Source organism: Argiope bruennichi, chromosome X2 (genome assembly GCF_947563725.1).
Source record: "Argiope bruennichi chromosome X2, qqArgBrue1.1, whole genome shotgun sequence".
Lineage (NCBI taxonomy): Eukaryota > Metazoa > Arthropoda > Arachnida > Araneae > Araneidae > Argiope > Argiope bruennichi.
In genome coordinates, this window is record NC_079163.1 from 111,418,225 (window position 1) to 111,442,223 (window position 23,999).

Consider the following 23,999-nt stretch of genomic DNA (forward strand, 5'->3'; position numbering starts at 1 on the left):
TGTTCATTTAAACGGGCAGCTAACTCTGTGACCTGGCTTCAAGGGAAGACACACAACTGCTCCTCATGCATACAAGCTTATATTGTGAAGGCCTCTTCGCACTGTAGTAGTGGAGATTCTTGTCTCTGTTGCCATAAAATGATCTGCCATGAGCTGAGACATTGTAGTTTTTCTCCAGCTTCGGGCCGTAAGAGCTAAATAACGGTCTCCAGCAGATGTCGTAACTCGTGGTCGGCTTAAAACATGTATTCTAGCCTCTGAATCCTCGGACTAAAACTGACGGCATAGTCGTTTGATCACACTACAAGACACATTGAGATGATCAGACTGTGACAACCCCATTTCTATCCATCCGACCAACCTCTACCTTTATGAATTGGACAAACGACTTCTCCTAGACATTGCTAGACTCACCTGGATATTATCAACGAAACTGCCATAACAATTTAAAATCAACAATCATGCACAAAACTTACACACGAAATCACAAAGGTTAGATTTTTGCATATTATCTCCTATTGCTATATAAATATTCAAATCTTTAAAATAAAAGTGGTAGATATTATTTTTGTACAAGTTTTCTTGAAATTCTTTATGCATTATGCATATAAACCGTGAATTTTAACGTTACTTCCGTATTTTTAATGGTAAGTTTAGAAAAACGTGCTGTACCTTAACATTTGAAGGCTATTGTAGATAACGTTTTAATTTATTTCTGAAGTGACAATTTCTATATGTTTTTCCAGGTTATAAAAAAAAGAAAGTTTTGAAAAGAATAAATAAAAAAAGATACGACTTCAAAAATTTTATGAATTTTCATAATTTTGACATCTTTGAGTTCACAAAACATCTTTGGAATTATATCTGTCTGTCTGCGAACATACTCCAAAAGCGATGAACGAATTCAGTTGTGAGCTTAACACCTATCTCATCAAGTTTTGAATGAAATACGTCCACGGGAGGTCCATCTGTTCATCGACATGATAGCTAAAAAACGCAATGAGCTAGATTGGTGCAACTCGGCATCTGATTTTATCAAGAAAATAGTTGATCAGTATTTAATTTTGAACCAACTATTAACTGGTAGACTGTCTGTCGTTCTGTCCATTTCTATATCTGTGAATGCAATAATTAAACCTAGGAGACTGGTTTGTCTGAAACTTTCTAATATTCTCTCCAATAAAGGTCTTATCTACCTTTCCCCGCATAAAATTGTGGACCTTGGGTAAGGTTACAATGACCTTACATGGCATTAACAAACAATAGTTACTAAATATATATCTTTAGCGAGAATATGTTGTTTGAATATTGTATTTTGGACGTGTGTGTGTTTTTCGAAAGATTGAAAATCATTTCTTTAAAAAATGATTTTTGCTTTTTATATGATTTTAATTTTAATTCGAAGAATTCTCTGGGTTTGTTGACGTACTCACTATGAAACGTTTCCAAATGTCGTTTAAGTTTATTAGGTTTCATGCTGTCTGCTGCCAACATTTTTGAGCAAATGATGCACAGGGGCCTTTCTTCTTCATTTACTTCAGTACTGGTATATCCCAAATTTAAGTATTAAGTGTACTTGTTGATGCTTGATTGTCGTCTAATGTTAGCTTACTTCCGCTAAAAAATTTATCCATGATTTGGCATAAATCTGCTGCCGTGAATATTTAATATTGTGAATTGCAATTAACACGAAAGCATATATAACATACACATTCACGATAGATTCGATAGCAGTTGAAGGATCGACTCGAATGAGACTGGCTGGAATTGAAACTTGCGTTATCGAACATTTTCTTTATTCATATGAGAAAGTATTTGCACTGCGCATGCTCGAGGCGGCGTCGGTCGTGTGGATTCCCTTACACAAACATTACTTTTTTTTCTCTTTTGTTTAGTCATGCTTCTGTTTTTTTTTTTCTTTTCTTTTATTATTTATTATTCGAAAAAAATGTATTCCCAGTTTCTAAATTTAGCTCACCCCGTCTAAGTTAACTTTCATTAACGAATTTTTCTACTTTCATATTCTTTTAACGTTACTCCCCTGTTTGGCTTTCATTTCAAATATAATATTTAAATTTTCTACGCTTTCATGGCACCGCCCGCATGGCAAAATGCAAATGTGGTTTCTCGCCAACGTTGGCTCACTTTTACTCTTGTTTTGGCAGTTAGTTAAAAATAATTTAAAAACAGAATCCAAAATACTCAATATACATTATTGTTGTATACATTTTATTGTAAGCGGGTGTGGGGGGAGCGATGAAAATTATGATTGAAAACTGGGCCGCGAATACTGAAAGGTTGAGAAACGCTGATCTAGTTCTTTACGTTTTGTAGTTATCGAGTTCATTTGTATTGCCAGAACTTGAAGTCAGACAAACTGATTTCTTGAGATTGGATTTCTTTCAAAATTTGATAAAAATCTACAGATTTGGTCCAAAGTCAATATACCAATTTTCATCCATCTAGCTGAAATAATTTTCTAGTTATTTTGTTTACAAAAAAAAACAAAAAAAACAAAAACAGACATAATTCCAAAAATGTGTTTTTGAACTTAAAGCGATCCGAAACACGGAGATTCATCAAAATCTCGAGTTCGAATTTGTTGACGATTACAATACTTTCTCTATACTTCATATACGACAAAGTAAAAATAAAAATTCCACCAGATAAGTAAATGAAATTCGTTATGTGGTTTATACACCACAATTTTAGTTTTTAATTTTTAGTCTGTTCGGTCAGTGGGAAGAAATCTGAACAGCTTATGTGATTCCCTTCTATATACGACAATGAGAGTAGAACAATAGTGATATGTTCTCTTCTTTTAGACTTGTAGTGAAGAATCTATACAATTAACATTTGAAAATTCCAGTGAAATAAAAGCATTATATATATATGTATATATATATAATATACAAAAATATTAAAATCAAGTTAATAGGAAAATCAAATAAACCAAATAAAAAAAGTATCCGGCCTGAAGACTTTTTCAAGGGTCACCCTCAGGCAGGGTTTCAAAAAAATGGATTTTTTCTGTGAGGGAGTGCAGACAAAAAGTCTAATAAGGATTCCTCGTGACCCGAAAATCCCCTGAAATTAGGCCTAAGAGATATACCATTTTAACAGAAAGGACAATACAAAACAACAAATTACAAGAAAATAAGCAGTAATAAGTAAAAATACAATAACAAAATAACAATAAACACTAAAGCACCTGAACCACTAAAGAAAACAAAAAGGAAAGTACATACCAACAGCAGGCAAGGAAATTTTAAGCTATCTATTGTGCTTCCCGCTTTTTAAAAACACAAAGCTAACGTATTAAAGGTAAATAATGATTGTCGTCTCCCAGCGCCATCTATTGAGTGATCTAATATGCAAGGATAGTTCTATTTTTATTTTATTTATATTTCTTACTTTAGATTGGTTACTTATATATATATATATATATATATATATATATATATATATATGTAATATGTAGGACTCAAGGATCACTACTATTTTAGAACGCACATTTAATTCCATTTAGGGACAATTACATTAACAAAAAAGAATTGAACATTAAATAGATTTCGTCGAATAAGTCGCGTCTTTCGTTCAGAGACCCGTCTCGTCTCACACGTCTAGACTTTCGTTCAGACCCGTCTCGTCTGGCTCCGTCTAACAAGCATGAACACCTGTTGGCCAGCAGATGGCGCTCGTCATCAGGCGTTCGTCACTACGTTCGGCGATCCTGACGTCTCTTTCGTCCTCGAAAGTTAAATCAAAGTAGAAAAATCTGAAAGAATAAAAAAAAAAGAAAACAGTATCTGGATAAAAAAAATAAACATTTTTTTTTAAGTCTGAAGACCATGCTTTCATGAAATCAGCTGCTGTGGAAGTTGTATTTGGTCCGTCATGACATCCAACTTTTTTAACGTCATACCGATCCTTAGGTTTAACATTGACAATCTAATACGGTCCATGAAACTTTGGTCTTAGTTTGAGTCCAGTTCCAAACTGCGTCCGTTGTACGGACACTAATTCACCAAGTTTGTAGATGCGCGCCACTTTTCTTCGTTTGTTGAAACTTTTGCGATTCTTTTCTTGCATCTTCAAAATGTTTTCCCTTGCTTCTTCTCTCAGATTATTTCGATCTTCCATCATTGCTTTTGTGTATTCTTCTTCCAATATTTCCTTTAAATGTAAATCAGTTGTATCTTTTAATTTTACTCCAGTTAAAAGCTCAAACGGGGTAAACTTTGTACTCCTCGAAACAGTACTATTGATTATTTTCTGCACTGATGCAACATGTTTATACCATTTGGTAGGGTCTGTTATCGAGAGTTTTGATAAAATGGGTATTAACATTTTATGCATTATTTCAGTTTGCCCATTTCCGCGAGGAATTCCAGTGCCAATTTTGAAATGTTCAATATTTTCATCCTGACAGTATGTTTCAAATTCTTTTGAGGTAAAAGCTGAACCCCTGTCTGTTATTATTCTTGTCGGATTTCCAAAAGTAGATTGTTGAAGCTTAAGTTTAGTTATTGCATCCTGAGTAGATGTTGATTTAACCGGATACAACCAGACAAATTTTGTAAAAGCGTCGACTATTGAAAAAATATGCTGATAGTTCTTATTTGTAGAAGGCATAGGGCCAATGAAATCGATGTGATATGTACTTAAAGGCAAATTTTCTATTTGGGGGAGGGTAAGGAAACCTTCACCTTTCCCACGTTTCTTATTACAAAGAATACCATGCAATTGGCAACCACACTTTCTATTTTTGACCTCAACTTTGGTATGTAAAATTCTTGCTTTAAAATTTCTTCCGTCTTAGCCACAGCGTAATGTCCTTTATTGTGAATTTCTCGAATAATTTCTCTTTGTAATGCTTCTGGGACTACCATTATCGTATTTGTATAAAACTCCATTTCTCACAATGTGTTCACCGTCTTCTTGCTTATCTATCAAAGCTTTTAATTTTTTAAGGAATTTGTCCTGATTTTGAGCATTGGCTATTTTAGTGGTCACTTCACTATATGAACGAGTAACAACAAGTACTGCATTTCGACTAAGAGAATCTACGTGTGCCATTTGTTTTCCTGGTCTGTGAACAATTTGGTAATCAAATTCCTCTAACTGTAAAGCCCATCTTGCAACTTTTGGTGTAAGATCTCTTTTACTCATAGTTTGTTGAAAAGCGGAACAATCAGTCACAATTTTAAATTTAGAACCCAGTAAATAATGTCTAAATTTTTTCGACGCTCCGATTACAGCCAAAACTTCTAACTCATAGCTACTATATTTGTCTTGTTGTGGAGTTGTGGAGATTTTTCTTGTTGTGATAGAGATGCAAAATTTGCTCCCGAGTTAAAATATCTTTAAGTTTTTGAAAAGCTTCCTTTTGTTCAGATTCAAACTTAAATGCAATGTCTTTTCTTAGTAGATCACTAAGCGGTTTTGCGATTTTTGAATAGTGGGGTATGAATTTCCGAAAATAACTAGTAAGGCCTAAAAAGCTTTGAACTTGTTTAACAGTTTGTGGTTGTGGAAATTTTTGTACAGCTACCGTTTTAGATACAGAGGGCTGTATAGTTCCGTTTTGGATTCTATAGCCTAAAAATTCTATTTGTGGTTTTAAAAACTGACACTTCTTAAAATTAAACTCCAAACCGTACTCTGATGCAACCTGTAGAACACGTTGTAATTTTTCTAGCCCTTCTTCCTCGGTTTTGGATGGTATAATAATGTCATCCATATAAATCAATACAGTTCCGTCTAGCATCAAATTCCTGAATATCACATAAATATAACGCTGAAATACACTCGGACTATTGGAAAGTCCAAATGGTACTTTAAGAAATTCCCACTGGCCATGATGTGTTACAAAAGACGTAAATTTTGTGCTATCTTTCTCTACGTCTACATGAAAAAATCCGTTTTTCAAGTCCAAAGTAGTAAATATTTTTGATTGCTCAAGTTTGTCGAGCAAATCTTCTATGAGGGGTAAAGGGTACCGATCTTTAATCATCTTTTTATTTAGCTTACGATAATCAATGCATAACCTATAACTATTATCCTTCTTCTTGCATAAAACCACAGGTGAAGAATAATTTGAACAACTGGGTTTTATTATCCCTTCCTGTAACCATTTATCAATCTGAGTTTCAACGAATTTTTGTTCTTTAAAAGGTAGCCTTCGAGGGTTATGACTAATCGGAATATCATTGCTCACTATTATTTTCATTTGCAACTCCGTACTTTTTGTTTTGTTTGGCGAATACTTATTTAATAGACGATTTATTTCCTGTCTCAAGGGTTTTTTTACATGACTCATGTCGATTTCATCATAGTTTATCGAATCCGCTAAATGAATGAAGTATGGGAGAGGATGTGCATTTATTTTATTGCAAGTCTCAGCAAAAATAGATGCCTGACTGTCTCTTTTCAGCTCCGAGGAACGTAGTGATGCGGCCTTGACCTCGTTTCTCACCAGCCGGGTGTAATTTATTTGGACTTTTTTTCCATGAATGATAATTTGTTTTTCTTGGAATGAAAAGCTTATATTATTTAATACATCCATGCCGATGATTATTTCGTTCGGCATTATTTCTAACACATACACATTAGTTGATATTACATATTCATCAATTAATAGATCACAATAAAAAAAACGTAGAGGAGTAATGCTATCTCCACTTATACCAGCTAATTTCACATTATCAGTCGTTAAATTAGGTTTACCAATTTTCAAATAAAAATCATAATTAATCATAGTAATATCACTTCCAGTATCAATTAGTGCATCACAATTTACACCATTTATTTCAACATTTTTACTAAGCTTATTTACAGTTTTTGGAGAATTACGAATATGCACTTTATTACAGAGAGGCACTTTAAAATCTCTTTGCGGGCAGATACTGGCTTTGTGACCAAAGCTACCACATTGAAGACATTTCAATCCTTTGTTTTTAAACTTGCAATTAATTGATTTATGGCCAGCCTCATTGCAATTAAAACATTTATTATTACTCTTGTTATAGTAATTATCATCAGCATAATTCTTTTGAGCACGAACGAACGGCAATGGGGAATTTTTAGCTTCTTTCGCGATGTCAAATTTACTTTTGTTTTCGGAAACACACCAATTTCTGTTTGTTTCCTTTTTAAGGTGACTTCGTGCAGCTTCATATTCGTCCAGTTTATTAACCAAATCTTCTACTTTCTTTATTTTGGGCAAATCGTCGAGAAAATGGTCGCGTACGTCATTTAGTATTTTACTCTTTAACTGGTCAACGACCATTAGCTGCTTTAAATCTTCAAAATCGGTTATTTCTAAACAATTTATCCATTCCTCAAAAAAGTTATTCAGTTCAAAACCAAAATCCCGCCATGAAGAAGAAGAATCTCGTTTGTGAGTAAAGAACTTCTGCCTGAGTTGTTCGGAAGTTAATTTAAATCTTTTAAGCAACAGTTTTTTTATGAAATCATAGTCATTAGCTGATGGATCAGGTTCGCGAGCAATTAAATTGACTATATCCAATGGTAATAACCCGAGTAAATAAGAAATCCAGTTTTCTTTTGCAATGTTAGCCCTAATTATTTGTTTCTCAAATAACGAAAGGTAAACACTTATGACTCAAGGAGGATCACTACTATTTTAGAACGCAAAATTTAATTACATTTAGGGACAATTACGTTAACATAAAAGAATTGAACATTAAATAGATTTCGTCGAATACGTCGCGTCTTTCGTTCAGAGACCCGTCTCGTCTGGCTCCGTCTAACAAGCATGAACACCTGTTGGCCAGCAGATGGCGCTCGTCATCAGGCGTTCGTCACTATATATATATATATATATATATATATATATATATATATATATATGCCTTTGAAGTACCTGTAAGACAGCTAGAGGTCCCTTATTGCTCCCTCTCAAAGCCACTGCAGGTTTTTATAAAAACCTGCAGTTAATTTCATTTTATACGACAAGTAGTTGCTGTCAGTACATTAAAGCAATGTTTTGAAAATTAATTGAATTGATTGATTAGCTTAGTGACGCTTGAACGATGTAAACGCTGATTGAGAGAGGAATTCTTAATGAAACCAGATACAAAAAGAACTTTCGCTAAAATTAATTTAGAAACGAAGCTTTTCTTTTTTTCCTTATAAACTAATACAAATTTTCTTGGTAAATTCCCCAAGTTTTTACATAAAAATAGAAATTAATATATAATTAATTATTATATTAATAATTAGATAATTTTATGCCTCTCTGTACCATTGGTCACGTAATTTCAATTGATTTGCTTTTAAAGCATTTGAAGCCCCGTAGAATTGTTTTTAAATGCATATAATTAAATAACCTAGAAAGGATAAATATAGAATGCAAGCATTATCCTCAATATGAAATAAAAAATATTTCATAAATAATTAATAATATTAATTTTAGATTAAAAGATAATAGATTTTGGATCAGTTGGATAATTTAATTAAATGACTTGTTTAAAATGATTTTACCATTAACCATTAGAATTCGATACGTATAAAATACTAATTTTTTTAAAGTGTTCCCTTCATAATACGAGGTCATGCAAATTATTTTAAAGCATGTTCCAACTCTATTTTATCAATATTTTTATAAACTAAATACTAGTAAGAAGAATTTACTATTAGTTATTATTAGTTTCTTTTTCACTTTCCGTAAATGAAAAAAAAAATAAAATATTGTAATTTTCAAAGAATTTGACCTTAAGATTTCAATGAATCTCTACGTTTCAAACCACCTTGAGTCCGAGAAATACATTTTTGGAATTATGTATATTTATGATCACGATAGCTCAAAAACGCTTTGACATAGATGCATGCAACTTGGTGTGCGAATTTTACACCATAATTTTAGATTTCTGCAAATTTTGAATGAAATCCATTCACATTAAGTTTATCTGTCTGCCTGTCTGAGCGCAAATGAATTCCATAAATACAAAGCTTAAAATGCTAAGTTTATAAAATTCGTTTAACATTTTAACATATAAAGTTTAGATCTATATCAAAGTTTGAAACAAATCTGTCATAGAGCTGGCAGCCTGTCTTTCTCGATATTAGCGCGCATGTAATTGCAATAACTCAAAAACACAAAAACTTAGATAAGCAAAATTTAATATGTGGTCTTCTTACTAGAACTGTATTTCTGTGTCAATTATTTGATTCCAATTGATTGAAAAAAGGCGTCTGAAATGCATACTTGGTTTCCTTCAATATGCAACGAAGCACAAAACGCTCATGGAACTCTAAAAATAAAAAGCTAAACACTCTTGTCTTTCACAGCTTTGTCCAGAATCCACAATTTCTATGCGGCGAGAGGGAGAAAGCAATTTTATTTCAGAGTATGAAAGAAAGTTTCGGGGAGACCACTCCCATTTTATTTTTCTTTCTTTCCTTTCTTATACAGGGTGATCAAGAAATAACAGGAGGTGTTTGGAATCCTGTAATGTGTTATGTACTGGACGAAATATAACAAAATTTGGCCACCATACATATTAAAATATGCGGTTTCCATTTATCAAGAAGAAAAAAATTAGTACCAAAAAACGCCGATAGGGGAAATCCTGGCACTGCAAGCGCATAATGTGAGAAAAAAGAATACATAATTACCAATGGAAACAATAAATAACAACACACCAAACACCAATGAAAAACGTTTATTATAGCAACTTACAAATTTGACTCAAGGTGATCCCTAGCCTGATGTTCCAGTAATTAACTGCATGTGGTACACGAGGTTTTCGACGGTGGCTCGCAGAATATGGGCATTTATTCGTCTGACATGTAACGTTATTTGTTCCTTTAAAGTAGGAGTGTCAGGGACATGCCCTTGATACACAATACCTTTCAAGCTTTCAAGCAGCTCCATAACCAGAAATAGTCCTCGGCCTGGTTGCACACCAAGAATTCCTGTTATTTCAAATCTTTCTACCATTCTTCGTAAGTTAGTTATGGTCATCGGTCCTCTACGTAACTGTTTTAACCACCGGTATTCATGAAAAGCAGCACTGGCATTTTCATCCCGCTGATAAAACAGCTTGATTAATAAGGCACTTTCACGTAGTGACAACGTCATCTACGGACGAATTCTTGCACAATGTCTTTAATTCCAGCAACCCTTCATTTTATCCTCTATATCGTGTCACAAAGTGCCTGTACATGCAAATTACATAATTAAGTTTTCGATCGCAGAGCCAGAATTTTTATTACCGGCGGTTTTTTTTTTTTTTTTGATAAATCGAAACCGCTTACCTTAATGTGTATGGTGACCAAATTTTGTTATATTTCGTTTAGTACATAACACGCTACAGGGCTCCGAACACCTCCTGTTATTTCTTGATCATCCTGTATACATATATTAAGAAATTGTTTAATATTTAGTTTTGGCAAGAAATAGACTTTCTCTAATATCTAAACGTTTTATGCCATAAACCACACGCATTAAAAATATGGATTTTTAGTTTAGGAGCTGGAACAATTGCAGCGACCCAGCATTTTGTGACAAACAACAATCACATATCGCATGTAACAATTTGAAAACACATGTTGCTTACCTATACTAGTGATTTACATCAATAAAATGTTTTGATAAGCATCACGTAATATAAAAATGAGGATCATATTTATCAATTAAAGGCGCAAGCATTTTTGAAGAGAATAACCTTTATTTGCTATTGCTTATTTCGTTTCCCTTCCTTTCTCATTGACTGCAACGAAAAAACATATATCGCATCATCCGATCGTTTTGCTCTCTCTTGCAGAAATAACTAAGTTGTTTTGCACAAATTGTTTCAAAACAACTTGTACTAACTTTGAATGGTGGCCTATTAAAGCCTGAAGCTCAGTTTTTGCATAGAAATTGCATGGAATTTTCTGGATTCTGTACGTTTTACATGGAATCTGGAAACGTAGTACCAGATCAACCACATCAACATGAAAGATACACAAACAAAGGAAGTAGTTAGTATCCTTAAACATGACAATGTATTTGAGCGCAATCATTTCAGTGACGTGAGGAAAACCACAATTATTTGACGAGATACACTCGCAATTTTTTTTTTTTATACATCTGCAGTAATGTAGGCTTTGCAACGTCGGTACATGTATTCTCAAATTCCATCGAATTTGGCATGAATGCCAAGAAATATTTACTTTTGGTTCTTGAATTATAAATGCGATTTTTCGAAATCTAAATGTATCGCATGTATAAGAGCTTCAAATATGATGATTCATTATCATTCTTATAAAGTACAGGGTGGTTATAATTAAAGTTCCAGTTTGAAATGGTCATAAAAGGAAAACTATTGAACCAAATGTTATCAAACTTAGAAATAGTTTAAGGGAGTCATGGGAATTTCTTTTCCACCAAAAAAAAAAAAGTTCAAACACTCACCACCAGGGAAGAAATGGCGCTGTATGAAATATTGTTAAACAAAATAGGACAGGAAGACATCGGTTTAAAATTGTGTTTAATCGTTTCTGAAATGTGTTACAAAGTTTGTACAATGTGGCATCCACATTGAACAAGCAACACATCCATTTTCTGACAGCAAGTTAACCCTTTAAAGGGCCATTTTTTTCCAGTCATATTATGCTAAAATATTTTTAGACTTAAAATTAGAATAAGAAAAGGGATCCATTTAGCTTATTAGATAAATTTAATTTGATTAATTAATTAATTTGGTTAATTAATAATTCAGTAACAAATCAAGACACATCATTTTGTGTGAGATAAAGAACTGAAGCATTTAAGTTTCTGTCTTTCTAAAAAAGTTTGTCAGAACTTACGCCAACCTGCATAATTTCATACAAAGATTGATAAATTTGGTGGGAAGCATACTTCTCACGGCCCTAGAAAGGGTTAAATCCATTACTGCATTCTCACTAGTAGCTCTTAGCGTATCAGGAGGAATGTTACGCACATGTCGATGTATCGCATCTTTTAGTTCCGCCAAATTGTTTAGATTATCTCCACAAACAGTGCTTTTGAGATAACACACACTGAACATGCTTTGTAACACGTTTCAGAAACGATTAAACACATTTTAAACCGGTGTCTTCATGTCTTATTTTGTTTAACAATATTACATACAACGCCATTTCACCCCTGGTGGTGAGTTTTTGAACCTTTTTTAGCAGAAAAGAAATTCCCTTGACCTCCTTTAAATTATTATTAAGTTTGATAACATTTGGTTCGGAAGTTTTCCTTTCAGCCACCCTGTATGTCCACCAGTTCTGTATTATTATAACGAAGTATTCTTTCTCAACAATATCTTTCTCTGAATTTACCCTATCCAAAACTTTCAACGAGTTATCGAAAAACGATCTGTGGCAGATGCCCGTCGGATTTTCGGGTGTAACTTCTGTAACGCTTTTTCATGGTTTGACAAACCATCATTTAAAGTTTGTACTTTGTAGACATCCTGTAGGATGAATAGTTATAAAATTGTTATGACGCGTTTATAAAAATCTTCGCACTGCGTACTGTAAATCTATACTTGTATTTTTTTTATAGAAAACAGACAATGCGAAATATTTTGTGATTATATATTTTTTTACCACTGAATTAAAAAAAAAATCTTTTTTTCTTTTTCAGTCAAAGAAAATTAGGACCCAGTTTTCTCAATAATCAGAATATATTAGATAGCATCCAGTCTCAGAATGAAGCAGAATACACAAACTGTCAGAAAAGAAAGTACATATCAGGTAACCAAATATTTTTCTTTTTCTTCCGAAATAATCAATTTAATATGTTTGAAGTGTAAAAATATTGTAATACCACTGAAAATTGAAAACAGGATATACTGAGAAATCTCTTCTTTGGATATTTATCGTATCATTAAGAAAATTTACCTGACATTTTTATTTTAGAAATTTGCACTTGTTTTTGTGTAGTGTTCGATTTTTAAATAAAAAGTTGAATTTTTTAAATTAAAAAATCCCCACAAACATACCCTGCACATGAAATTGTTTCAAAAACTATTCATCTATTTCAATAAATTATAGTTATACAAAAATTTAAAAGAATATTAATGAAATTATTTTTAAAAAATTTCGAAACACGCAAGCACACAAATACAAATAAATTTATTTTAACTCGATAATGTGAATTCACCTTTTTCGTTATAAATATACTAGCACCTAATATTGTAATAAAAATATATCTGCAAATTTTAAAATTTATTATACAAACGAATAATTGGCAACCAGTCCATAGTAACTTTTTCTACCCAGTTTGCATATCTGTCTACAATATTTTGCCAAGCATGTCTCAAGATTGCTATACTTTAACTGCCATAAAATGTATCAATCATCGTATTGAAATTTTTGATTCTGTCCATAGCAATTGTTTCCTCTCTCTTTCGCTTTTCTGTCTACAATATTTTATCTGCATTACATAAAGTAGTCCCTGTCCTATGGATGCTTATGTAGTTGCTGTGAAAATGTCTATTGAAAGACCGGTCAGCGCAAATAATGATGAGGGTAGGGTAATCTGCGAAAAATAGCCTCCATTATAACATTGGATATGCACAGAACCATTGGAAGGATATATATCCCATCATCGGCCGAGTCAAGCCATTTCTAATCCTCATATCTGAGATACTTCCCTCTCAAGACAATCGAATAGAATCAACAAAAGAAATGCCGTGATAAAAAGTCTACCCTCATTTAATGGGGAAAGGATGTTTATAAAAAAAGAATTCCGTTAAATCCTGCGCAAAGATACGAATTATATCTAAAATAAGATATTGCACTTGAAATTTAACTGTATAATGCCAATGGGCAATATTTAATGTATATATATAGTGATAATTAAAAACTCATTATTATAGTATATTAAAATGGGGAAACCTCATTAACAATAGTTAAACTTTATTCTTGAAATTGGTAGTCAGTTTATTCAAAATTCTTTGAATTGTACGTTTTTCTTTATATAAATACTTTTAAGAAATATATTTTCCTCCGATGATTTGTATAGTCATATCATATCACTGACTCTCCAAACCGCCTCGAAAGCACACGGATAAAAAACTGAATGACCGGACCGCCGCTATAGCAACACTGGCGGGAACTATGGTTGAGTCCTAAGGGCAATAACCGGCCACGGTACAACCCTTCTCTAAGGAAGTACGTTCTGTCTTCGAAGGGAGGAGCCCCCCCCCCCCACCTTTTAGTGTACTCTCCAGGGTGGCGAGAACCAACGACCATACCGAAAGCTTCTCATCCTCAATTACGAGGTGCCCCACGGGGGGTTCAATGATTTGTATATAAAATTTCGGAAACGAAACGATCAGGGATCTCTGCTTCTCTCAAGGCCTTTCTCAGACAACTTATGTTAGATTACACCTGTAATAAATAAATTAAACTGATGTTTTTAAAAATTCTAACTGTTATTTTCTCCTTAGAAATCAGAAGAAAAAAAATGATTTTGTTTCTGTTTTGCTCAAACTTCGAATAATTTTCCTTTTTTTATGAAATCTATTTGTTCTCTCAATTGCTTTCTATATGCAAGACTGTAATACATTGCCCGTCAAACTGTATAAAATAATTGAAAGCAATTCAGTTTCTATACACGAAGAAAGGAATACACTGATGAAATTTAAACATAGCTTCAAATGACTTGCATCATATCATAAAAAAACGATTTAAATATTGCCTTAAGTAATCTTATCATCATTCGAACCTCTCTCAACTGCTGAATTGTATAGTGTAATTTATTTGAATGAGTTTAGTTATTCATCATGTGTATTCAAGAATTATGTCTTATATATAATTTTGCAGAATCCTATGAATTTCCCTATGAATATCAGAATATCTGATGTAAACCTTCTCACATACATTGTTTTAAATAATTAAATACTAATAATACTTTGTTGCTAGTAACTGGATATCGATTACGGGGCTTTTAATTACATTTCACATAAAATGAGTACTAATTAGATACCATAGAGAAATTAGTCAAATACAAATGGTCAATCATTTTAGTTTCTAAAACTGAACAAAAGCATTTCAGCTCATAAGTAATAATAGCTAATTTTTTTGTTTTGTTTTTAGGTAATAATGCTTTAAACAGCGATATGAATGCATTAACAAATAAAAAACTGCACAGTTTTTCATCTGTCTATTCATCTTATTTAGAACAAGCATTCGGAACGTACGGCTGGACTGAAGGATATTCAAAAGCATGTCCTGAAAAGGATTTTTTCAATGTTCCTTATATTGTATGCACAGATTCTAGAAATGTTTACCAAGAATTGGGAACAGATTCATATTTCAAGAATTTATACATGGTGCCATGGAAAGAAAAAAGTTCTTGGCTAAGACCTTCCTTATCGTTTTGGGCAGATTCTATTGTCAATCAATACAGATCATCTGTCGAAATGCCAATTACAAATAAAAACTTTCTGCCTCTATCTGTTGACATAGTCAGAAATGTATCGGCACAAAATAATCATCAAAATTAATTTTCTTGACGATTCTATCAACCATTTATTTTAAAAAAGCAGCCTTGTACAGTTAAAAATGTTTATATATCTATCGCATTTTAAAAATGATGGGTTTTTGTTTTTTTGCATTTATATGAATAAAAAGTTCAATTTATACTGTCTCTTTTATTTATTTTTAAAAATAATTTCACAGTGAAAAATAAGTAACTGCTTAGTTTGCATTTGCAAAAAATTACAGAATAGAATTCCAAATAAAATGAGGATATACATAATACTAGAATATCGTTCATTTTGCCTTCAATTCCTTAAATATTGATCTTAGATCAATACGTTCCATTGCAAAGTTGCGCAGAATGTGTGCCCTTTTATTAAAACCTCTAGTTAATAAAATAGGTTTTCCATTGCAAAAGGTGATTTACAAAATTTCAACATTGTCTAAATCTTAGAGATACAGAAAGACAAAAGTACTGACTTAAATCACTTATCACTAGCTCTCAAGGAAAATCGGTGTCTGTCGATTATATTTTTTTAAAAGCATTCACCAGAGCAACAGAGATTTACAGAAAAAGAATGCAAATTCTGTCAGAAATAGCACCTTTAGATGGAATGCTTGATGAAAATATTTTCCAGTTTTGCCCATGTAAAAAGATATTTGAGAGCAGTTATTTGCATTCAATCAAGTTCAGGTTTTGTGATATCATAATAAGTGTTTTTAACGCTGCGGCACGAATCTGTTTTGCGATAAAAAGACGTGATACAAATAATTTTGCTTTTTTAAATTTTGCATCACCCAATAATTAAAGTTTCATAGAGGCCCAATATGTGATCTAGGAATGTATTCGACTTCTCTTTTTCAGAAATTCCTGCTTTAACCAATATTTCATTGCTGCAGTAATGATCTAGAGATTCATCTATTTCAAATTATACACATGAAAGTATTACCAATGGCCCTCATTTAAAAAATCTTCAATAATTATGTTCAGAATATGATTAAGAAATTTGTCGGCTTTCAGCTTATTGCCATTCAATAAGAGACCGAATAAGTGGCTTCAAAAGAGGATCCCCTTCATGCGTTATATGACAGTAGATTCTCTGCATGATTCACTTTGAGTCAAATAGGGCGAATCGAAATTTTTGTTTTACTAGTGCTCTGTTGATGGAATATGGTCATTAATGTATTTGTTCAGCTAGAAACAGTATTGGTCAGTCTAGCTTATACCATTTTAGGAAATATTAAAGAAATATAGCTTTTCATCTTCTTAATTTAGAGGACAATTACAGAAATCCAGACGATGTTGACTACTTGACCTATCTTATTAAACTATATACGATGTTTTTCAGGAAGCGTATGTCTAAGAATTTTGTAAATAAAACTCAAGATCAGTGGCAAATATTATTTGCATAAGAATATATTTTTGCATCGTGCCATTTAATATTTATTTTTCAAATGTTTTTAAACAGAATGTCCAAAAAAAATGTCTGTTTATTTTGAATAACTTTTGTATAAACAATTAAGGAAATACTTCATAACAAATTAATTAATATAAATGCAGAATTTTGAAAATTATCGGGATTATTCGAATTGACTTTTATTGTCCAGTTGGTTGGTTTTGTGTGTTTTACTGGAGAAAGAGCCATTCTTGGCTAAACTACACCAAGCTTTTGTTGAATTAGAGTTTTTTGGTTTATTTATATTAACGTCCCATTTTAAAGCAACACTAGGGCTATTTTGGGACGTACCTCGTAATTTTGAACCGAGGTCAGATGACGTTCGTTGAATTCAAATAAAATGTTAGGGAAAAAGTTTAAATTAAAAACGATAAGGCTGATATTTTAATACACTAGAGTACACATGGAACTGTTAATTTTAAAAAGAGACAAATATGAACCAAGAATAATGATAACAGGTGTTAGATATTCATAAAAAAAACCAATTGACTTTAAAAAGTTAAAAATATTTAGATGGTGTTTCTCACCAGTCAAATCTTTCAAGTTAAGAGATGTTGAATTAAAATGAAATGATGACGATGAGAACTAAAAGAAGGACATTCATCAAAAATATGGTTCACACTAAAATTCACGAGGTATGTGGGACAAATTGGGGCTCTATCACCAGAAAATAGATGACGGTGAGTGAAATGAGTGTGACCTATGCGGAGGTGAGTCAATCTGACATCAACCTCTCGTGTAGGGTGAACAGGGCACAAACCAGTTGTGAGCTTAATTGGATATAATTTATTGTTGATATGCAGATTCCATGATTCCTGTCAAGTAGTAAAGAGTCGACAAACAAATGATCTCTTGGCGTCACAATATGGGGATGATTGTGACAGGAAAGATGATGCAGATTTAGCTGCAAAATCTGGCCTTCCGTTGCCCAAAATATCCACATGACTCGGAACCCATCAGAAATGAATACTAAAGCCCCTATTTCGCAATAGTTGCAAGGTAAACAAAATTTGGATAGCGAATGGTGCATCCGATTGTAGAAAGGAGCAAGAGTTTCGAAAGTACTCATACTGTCAGTGTAAATGATAAAATTACGCTGAGTAGAAGGCGATATTGCTTGAGCAGCATAGAAATTTGACACTAACTCAGCAATAAAAACAGAACAGAAATTATTCTAACAATAGCTTAGTATATCAGATGGGGTAACTATGACACAGCCAACATGTCTATATGATTTCGAGCCATCTGTAAAAGCTGGCTTAAAGGAAGAATATTGACAGCGATGATGATGAAAAAGCAGTAGGAAAACAGCAGGAGCACTTACATATTTATTGAAATCTGTGAAGGGATCCAGAAAGGAAAACTGTGGGGTATCGCAGGGGGAGAAGGGAAAGAAATCAAGAGATGTAATGGTAACATTATAAAGGTCTGAGTCACGCAAGGAATTTTTGACTATCTCACAAAAAGAAATAGAATGATAAAGTCGGGCGTCGTAGATTCTTCGAAGGTTTACAGGAAAAACAATGCAATAAATGGAATGGTTTGGGACAGATTGTGCATGAAAATAAAACAAAGTAGATAATTTTTGACGCCGCAAACAAAGTGGTAACTGATGACTAATAATATGTAAACTTTCAACTAGAAAAGTTTGAAAAGCACCACAGCAGATCCTGAGAGCAGAGTGGTGAACACTATCAAGGTGCCGCAAAACTGAAGGGCGGGCAGACCCATACACGACACAGCCATAAACTATGCGTGAAAGAATGATCGCTTGGTAAATATGAAGAAGAGTGATTCGATCGACATCCCAAGATATTTTGGAGAGTACTTTTAAGATATTCAAATTTTTCTCTCACTTCTTCCGCAACTTTAAGATATGTGGTAGGAAAGTGAGTTTAAAAATCGTACTTCAGTCACAATTGGAATTGGCATATTTCGTAAAAGAATTTGAATAAAAATTATCAACGCGAATTTGAAATGTTCGATAGGATAAAAAGTTAGTTAAAAACATGAACAGGTTTCCCTTAAAATCCAATTTAAAAAGTATTGAAAGTACGCTGTAAAGTCATGAACGGTCATATGCTTTCTCAATATCGAAGAATATGGAAATAAGATTGTTCCTCCTAATAAATGCGTTGCGAATTTGGGTTTCCAGCAAAATGAGATTATCAAAAGTCGATCATCTTTTGAGGAAACCACTTTGCAACTGGGAGATGCAACCTCGTTTCTCCAATTCGTAGATTAGACGAGCATTAACCATGCATTCAAAGGTCTTGCAAAGACAGTTGGTAAGAGCAAATGGTCTGTAGCGCATAGGGCTGGATGAATCTTTCCAGTGTTTTAGGAATGGAATTACAGTGGCTTCACTCCATTGGTTAGGATACTTCTGTTCAGTCCAGATCCTGTTAAATAGCAGCAACAAAATGGATAGGGAAGTTGCACGAAGCGTGCTATAAGTTATTCCATCCGGTCCAGGGCTTGAATCGTGAGCTTGAGACAGTACCGTTTCTAATTCAAACATCCTAAATTAACAGTTGTATGCAAATGCACTACGGTCATTAAAATGCAAAGGCAACCGTTCCGAGGGATTCTTAATTGCCAGAAACTCAGGACTATAAGAATCAATTGCGGAAACTTGTGCGAATGCATGACCTATAAAATTAGCTACATCTAATGGGGAAGAATGGACCAAGTTTCCTGTTTTTTAAAGAGGAATGGAAGATTCGCAATAAATCCCATCTGAGACTTTTATATTTTTCCACAAAAGTTTAGTGTATGCGATTGAGGATACAAAATTGATCCAAGATTCCCTCTGACTACGATAGCAAATACGTCGAGTTAAGGCTTTGGTTTTCTTAAAAGCGACAAGATTTTCTGTCGTTGGGTACCTCCTAAAAATGTTCCAGTGTTTTTTCTGGTTCTTATAACTATTGAGACAATCTTCATTCCACAACGGTCTGTGAAATTTTCTCAGACGTGGGGAACTCTTTGGAATGATGGCATTTGCGGCGCTTATTATACTTAACGACATGTTAAACTGCTTTCGTGATGTCGTAAGTATTGACCATGGTCTCGATGATCTCTGCCAATTGCATGAAAGCATCCCAGTCTGCCCACTGGAATAGAAAACGTGGAGGACAAGGAGTGCACGGCCACTATCAGCACGTGATATCATAATAGAGTAGTGATCACCATTATATAGATTTTTAATTACTGCAAAAGTGAACAACAGTTCAGGAGAATATATGACCAAATCAATACTATGGAAGCTGCGTGCGGGTTCATGGATGTAAGTCTTCTCGTCATCATTGAGAAGGCAGAGATAGTTATTTGAAATAAATTGCTCGATCTGTCACCCACTAGACTTTGTACTTCCCGAACCCCACCAGGTACTATGTCCGCTGAAATCGCCTAGTATAATAAATGGTTTAGAAAGCTGGTCCACTAAGTTGTCAAGTTGTTGTTGATTAATGAAATCATGAGGCGGTAATTATGCACTACAGACTGACCAATGTTCGTCTGTGAACTTGCACTGCAACATCCTGTAGAGCAGCGATTCTCAACCTGTGGGGCGCGCCCCTCTAGGGGGACACGAACACACTAGAGGGGGGCGCGAGAATATCCAAGTAAAAATATTATTTTAAAAAATTGATTAACTGACTGAAAGGAAAGCACACATACACATAGAAAACAAAATACATTTCGACATATTTAATAACTTATTAACCCTCTGAATTCCTTTGCTCTTTGAAACGCAGTTCTTCTAAAATCCAAACCGGCCGAAAGTATACAAGATAGAAGTCGAGCTTTTCCCTCCCCCTTCTTGCGGTCAAGAGTTCATTTGCAGCGTGGGGAGAGTACTCGCATCGCCCTATTCCTGTAGTCAAATTACTGCTAAAGAATAAGGGGTTGTATACAAAATTTAATAATACTTTATAATTTCACTTAAAGATTTTCAAGACGTTCCGTTTTCTTTTTTTACCGCTGTGTTTGATTACAATTTACTAATCACGGAAAGACGCATTTGATGTTGAAGCATAATGTTGAAATAGTATATTTGCACATTCATTAAAATCATTGCTGAAACAGAAAATTTAATCATTCAGGAGTTCCCTCTCCCACTTTCTTTTCATTTTAAGAGTTATTGATATAAATAACTCAATGTAAATATTTAAAAATTCTTATAAATTTAAAAAAAAAATTTATAAATTTGCAAAATTTTAAATTAGTAAATTTACACAGCAATTGATTGCATTTATTTATTAAAATATAAAGAGAATAATGTTCTAGTGTTGAAAATTTATTAAGATATATGTAGATCCATATCTAAGAAATAACTTCATTAACAAAGAAATTTTCAAAATTGAATAAAATGTAATGATTTAAAAAGATAGAATAGTAAGTAACACAGGGCAAATAATATTTTATGGAAAAAAATATTTTTCTGGTTTATTTATACCATTTAAAATTTTGCAGGTATAATGCCAAGGCTATCCCAAATCAAAACCTCTCCTTTTCCTTGGAAACGACTCTGCCTACCCACAATAGCTGTTAAATACCAAAATATGTATACTACAGAAAAAATGTCCTATTTTATGAATACAGCAATCAAACTCCGAATTTCTAACCAAAGAGAACGTTTGCTATCATTTTTTTTAATTATGATCTTTGATTTAAGCACTACACAAAAGATATAATATCAGCCAATTTCCAAACGATCTGCAAAATTGTTTAAGGAAGGAAAATTTAATTTGTTATTTTATAATGAAAACTGCTTCAAGAACTGGTAGGGAGAAGATTGAGCCTCGAAAAATAATTAATACTATTTTAAACACAGTTTTCTGAAATAATAAGCATTTTAATTCACTTATTTTTTTAATTTATTATTTTTGCATACTTTCCAATATTTTGCTTTAAAGTAAATAATTTTTGCCACAATGCTAAAAGTTGTAATTTAAAAAATTTGGTATTTATTAATTATTTTTTAAAAATTAAGTTTTTTCTAGTTTTTGTGTTACACTCACAGGATTTCAAAAATGAAAAAAAAAATTACAAGCTTGGAGTTTTACTTTGTATAATTACAAGACATAGTGCATGCATTCCATTTTTTAAATACTTTTTTTTGTTCAAATGGCTGAAGTCCTTAATCCCCTGAAGAAACTACAAAATCGTAAACATATGTTTAAATCCAAATAATCAAGGACTATAATGGATTATATTTGTTACGCTATCACCAGTTATCCCCTTACTTTGTACGAGAATAAGACCTATTCCAATCATAAGATCCTGTTTCTAACAAATAAAACCGTGAAGTGTAGCATGGGTCATTTTGCTGTGATTAATTTTATTTCATGAAAAATTCATTTCTACTGCTGAATAGGACTGTTGCTTAATTTGAACGTTTATCACTTAATACTAAAAAAAGAGAACGGCAGCTATTGGCCCGACAAATAAAGACAGATATCTAATATGAACACTATATAGAACGGAGTACATTATTGTATTTATATTTTAGAAAGCTCTAATTGGCTGTTGTAATTAACCTTCCTGAGAAAAGTGTTCGAAAATCATTTTTAAAATACGTTGCATTTTCAATATGATTTTTATTAAGGTACTAAATTGTTACATATTATTTTTTTACATTTATAAAATGAAAATTAGTTGAAACTTTTCACAAAAATTTTTGATTAGTTATATTTTATATATTATAAAAATGATACTAATTATCAACAAAACAGTTCTGACATAAGCAGATCTTACAGATTGTACATTCCCACGAACTTTCAATTGAACGTCCTGCAACAGTTTTCAAACCTAACTTTCTGCAACGTACACAAGTTCTCTTACGGTTATCAATTTTTCTTTTCTTGTGGCTGTGTTCTTCCGTGCAATTAAAATCAGAATGAGCCCTTTTGCGGCATCCTTCCTTTCCAAGTTCTTCAATGAGTTCTAACTTGAAATCATAAAGTTGATAAATTCGTTTTGTTGGAGGAGAATTCGTTGCCTTCATTGAAATAAAAGCGTTGTTAACAGTTGTATCGAGGAGAAACGAAAATATGTACCACCACCATTTCGATGATTTTCTCGCAACAGAAAAATATTTTTTGCGTTGATCGGCTAAATCCACACTTCCCATGTTTCTGTTATATTGTGCGAAAACAACTGGGCATTGAACTGACAATTTTTCTGCTCCTTTTCTCCTATACACCTAGAAAATTTCATTTTTCGAATTGGTTGAAATGATAGAAATTTGTTTTTTATCTAACCAACTGGTACACAGCAAATTTGGAGTATCTTTGCATTGAAATGTGGAAATTGTATGGATTTCTTTTAATTTTAATTTTTTCATTTCTGAGGGTAAATTTTTTCTATTAGGCATTACAGTTCCACAAGCGAAAATTCCAATTTTATGTAAATCCAGCAATAAATTTACACTTAAGAAAAAGCAGTCGAAATATATGGTATGGTTTTTATTCTCTAACCCTTTTGTAAGGTGCATAACTATGTCGTATCCCAAACCATTCTTTGTTCTCGGAGTGTTGTCGGATTTTCCGCAATACATTTCAAAATTCAAGGTATATCCGAAGTGTGAAGTGCACAGCATCCATCTTTTTATTCCTCGTTTTGCTGGTTTCAGAGGCATGTATTGAATGATTCCTAAACGAACTTTAAATTTCACAAGCGCTTCATCTATTGAAACTTCTGCTGTTGGCTTAAAAAGTTCCGTAAACTTTTCCTGGAGATACTTTTGCAGTGGCTCTACTGTCTGAGAAAAAGTGAAACTACTTTCATTCTTCTTTACTTCTGATTCCCTATCCGATATATGAAAATAGTGTTTAATTTTTAGAAACCTGTGCTTCCCCATCATACTTTTCACCCTCTCATTTCCAAGGGTAGCTGTTTTCGACCAGTAATCCGTTAATCTCGGCATCTTCACTAAACTCATTACGAACAAGACTGTAAAAAATGCCCAAATTTCTTTTATGCTTGCGATTGGATACCAAGATTTGTCTTCATATCCTCGCTGCTTTGCACAGAATTCCGCATACTTATTTGTATTCAATCGCATTT

General features: G+C 33.0%; 1 protein-coding gene across 1 annotated transcript in view; it reads left to right on the forward strand.

The window, feature by feature from the left end:
• LOC129959846 (T-box transcription factor TBX22-like) overlaps positions 1-15,633 on the forward strand; it is a 46,157-nt gene extending 30,524 nt beyond the window's left edge. Inside the window, exons 7-8 of the mRNA XM_056072740.1 lie at positions 12,629-12,738; positions 15,088-15,633. Coding sequence (XP_055928715.1) covers positions 12,629-12,738; positions 15,088-15,497 — 520 coding nt within the window. The 3' untranslated portion in view covers positions 15,498-15,633. The remainder of the gene's footprint in view (positions 1-12,628; positions 12,739-15,087) is intronic.
• Positions 15,634-23,999: the final 8,366 nt, after the last annotated feature.